Source organism: Pteropus vampyrus, unplaced genomic scaffold (genome assembly GCF_000151845.1).
Source record: "Pteropus vampyrus isolate Shadow unplaced genomic scaffold, Pvam_2.0 Scaffold2, whole genome shotgun sequence".
Classification (NCBI taxonomy): Eukaryota; Metazoa; Chordata; class Mammalia; order Chiroptera; family Pteropodidae; genus Pteropus; species Pteropus vampyrus.
In genome coordinates this window covers 27,688,852-27,691,090 of record NW_011888783.1, presented here as the reverse complement: position 1 = coordinate 27,691,090, position 2,239 = coordinate 27,688,852, and the positions used below count along the sequence as shown (strand labels likewise).

The 2,239-nt window shown below is 46.8% G+C and overlaps 1 protein-coding gene across 4 annotated transcripts in view; it reads left to right on the top strand.

Moving 5' to 3' along the window:
* TANC1 (tetratricopeptide repeat, ankyrin repeat and coiled-coil containing 1) overlaps window positions 1-2,239 on the top strand; it is a 244,115-nt gene that overhangs the window by 200,591 nt on the left and 41,285 nt on the right. For all 4 annotated transcript variants that reach the window (XM_023530007.1, XM_023530003.1, XM_011358985.2 and 1 more), the window contains 2 exons: window positions 656-764; window positions 1,685-1,807. In XM_023530007.1, coding sequence (XP_023385775.1) covers window positions 656-764; window positions 1,685-1,807 — 232 coding nt within the window. The remainder of the gene's footprint in view (window positions 1-655; window positions 765-1,684; window positions 1,808-2,239) is intronic.

The window sequence follows — 2,239 nt, the reverse complement described above, 5'->3', positions numbered from 1 at the left end:
GCAAGCCCCCTCCTCTTAGTTTATTTCCCCCCACAAGGATGTGTGTTCCATCCATGCTTAGAATTTAGCTCTTTCTGCTCATGAGTTGTACTATCCACAGCATGGTTTTTCTTCCCATTATCAGGCCTTGCCTTTTGGCTCAAGTCTACTCCACAAGGCGATTATCCTGAGGGGAGGCCTGAATGCCAGGTCCAGTGCTGCTTCTGCTCCATCTGTCCATCCATCCATCCATCCATCCATCCATCCATCCAAAAAACACACATTTTCGTACTTACTAAGTGTTGGGCACTTGCTAGGTATGGCGACTGTATCTGTGACTTAGACAAGACCCTTAGTCTCATGGTGTTTACATTTTTATGACAGACAAATCAAGTAAGGTGGTGAGAAAGTGATAGATGAGGGACAGACAGTGGCTGGTAAAGACCTGCCCCGTCCTGGAGCTTCTTTCTGGGTCACACCACAGAAGGGGGAATCCAGAGAAAGCCCTTAAAATGACTTGAAGAATAAACAGCACTATAGCCATCTTTTGTAAAGAGTCAGCTTTCCCGCATTTTGTATGGTGATGCCAGAGTGCCAGGAGAGTAATTCAGGGGTGGCGTGGCGATGTTCTTACTTGAGGGTCTTTTATTATGAGGCTTTGTGTTGCTTGTCCTAGGAATGGGCACGCTCTCCTGGCATTCATGTTCTCTCGGCAAGAGGGCAAGCTGAACCGCCAGCAGACCATGGAGCTCGGCCACCACATCCTGAAGGCGCACATTTTCAAGGTGAGACACGCGCTGCTGTGAGGAAGGGTGTCTTTGTCGTCGTCATTGTCTTTTGAAGTTTTTGGTTTTAGAGATTTTCCACAGCTTTATCAGTCTTCTCAGAGCCCTCCAAGGACTGCATCCCAAACACGACCCCCTCCCCTCTCCCTGAAAGTTCTGACTTAGAACCACTCAAGTGTGTATCCAGATGCTATGGTAAGGTTTTACTCTCTCCCTTTTAAATCTCTTTTAAGCTTCCTTTCACCTAAAGTTTCCGCTTTATTCACTTTGTCTCCTTGTTATCAAAGAGCATGAGTTACTTGACCTCTAGTTTTGCACCACCTGGATTTTGATCGTGTTCCTGTTTCTCGTGATCTAGTTTAACGTGTTCATCTTTCCTCTTTATTTCCTATCATTTGGTAGTTGTATCCCGAAGCTTAATCACATTTAGGTTTGATCCCCTCCCCTTCCCCCTCCAGGGTATCATGATTACTTTCTAGTTATACTTAGAGTTTAAACTCTATATAAGTCTAATATGGGGTTTCTTGCATCAGGAGGCACAACGTTTATGCTTGCTTCTCTTGGTGTGATGCCGTCAACCACTACAGGTCTCTGCCTGGACTCATTCATTCATTGGGTGTTACAGAATAGTGATACTCTATCATTTATTCTTCTTTTGATTGACAGGAGAACTTCTATAAGGAAAAGATCATTTCTCCTCATCTGCCATCTTTTTCCCCCAGACATACAGTTCACGTAGCGAAGGCAGGCTGGTTCCTCAATCCTTGGTTTTAGGAAGGGAAAGCTCACAGATCCAGGTGTTCTTTGTATGCGACACAGCATTTACCATGCGTGACCTCCTATCTGCACCCTCTGGAGGCACAGCCAGCTGCAGGTGGGAAAGCAGCTCTTGAGGCTGATTTGTCTCTGATTGCTTCTAGGGCCTCAGTAAGAAGACAGGAATCTCTTCAAGCCATCTCCAAGCCCTGTGGATAGGGTACAGCACTGAAGGGCTGTCTGCTGCCCTCGCCTCTCTCAGGAATCTCTACACCCCCAATGTGAAGGTAGGCAACCCCTCTGCACGGAGAGCCAGAGCCCCAGCCCTGGCACCTGCTGCCATCCAGCAGTCCTGCCTTCCCCCTGCACTGGGTGGTGGCCACAGGAGGTGGGGAGCTTCTGATGATGCCTTTTCCTTGGTGTAAATCACACAGACCTGAATGTTCTATTAGCATTTCTCTTCTAGAAGGTTAGTTTTCACTCAGGCAGAAAGATGTGGGAGGTTGGGGGCTGCTATGTGAGCACATGGAGACTGTTTGAGAGCGGATGTGTGATAAGGAAGCAATTCACAAAGGCAACCAAAGGTCAGAGGGAGATTTCCCAAGAAAATTGATTTTCAGAGTGTCTTGTGTTTCTAATCTGGGCTATCTCTTTATGGTTCATAGGAAATGAAGCACTGATGAGTGACACAAAGCAATGGGTACACAGAGGAAAACTAT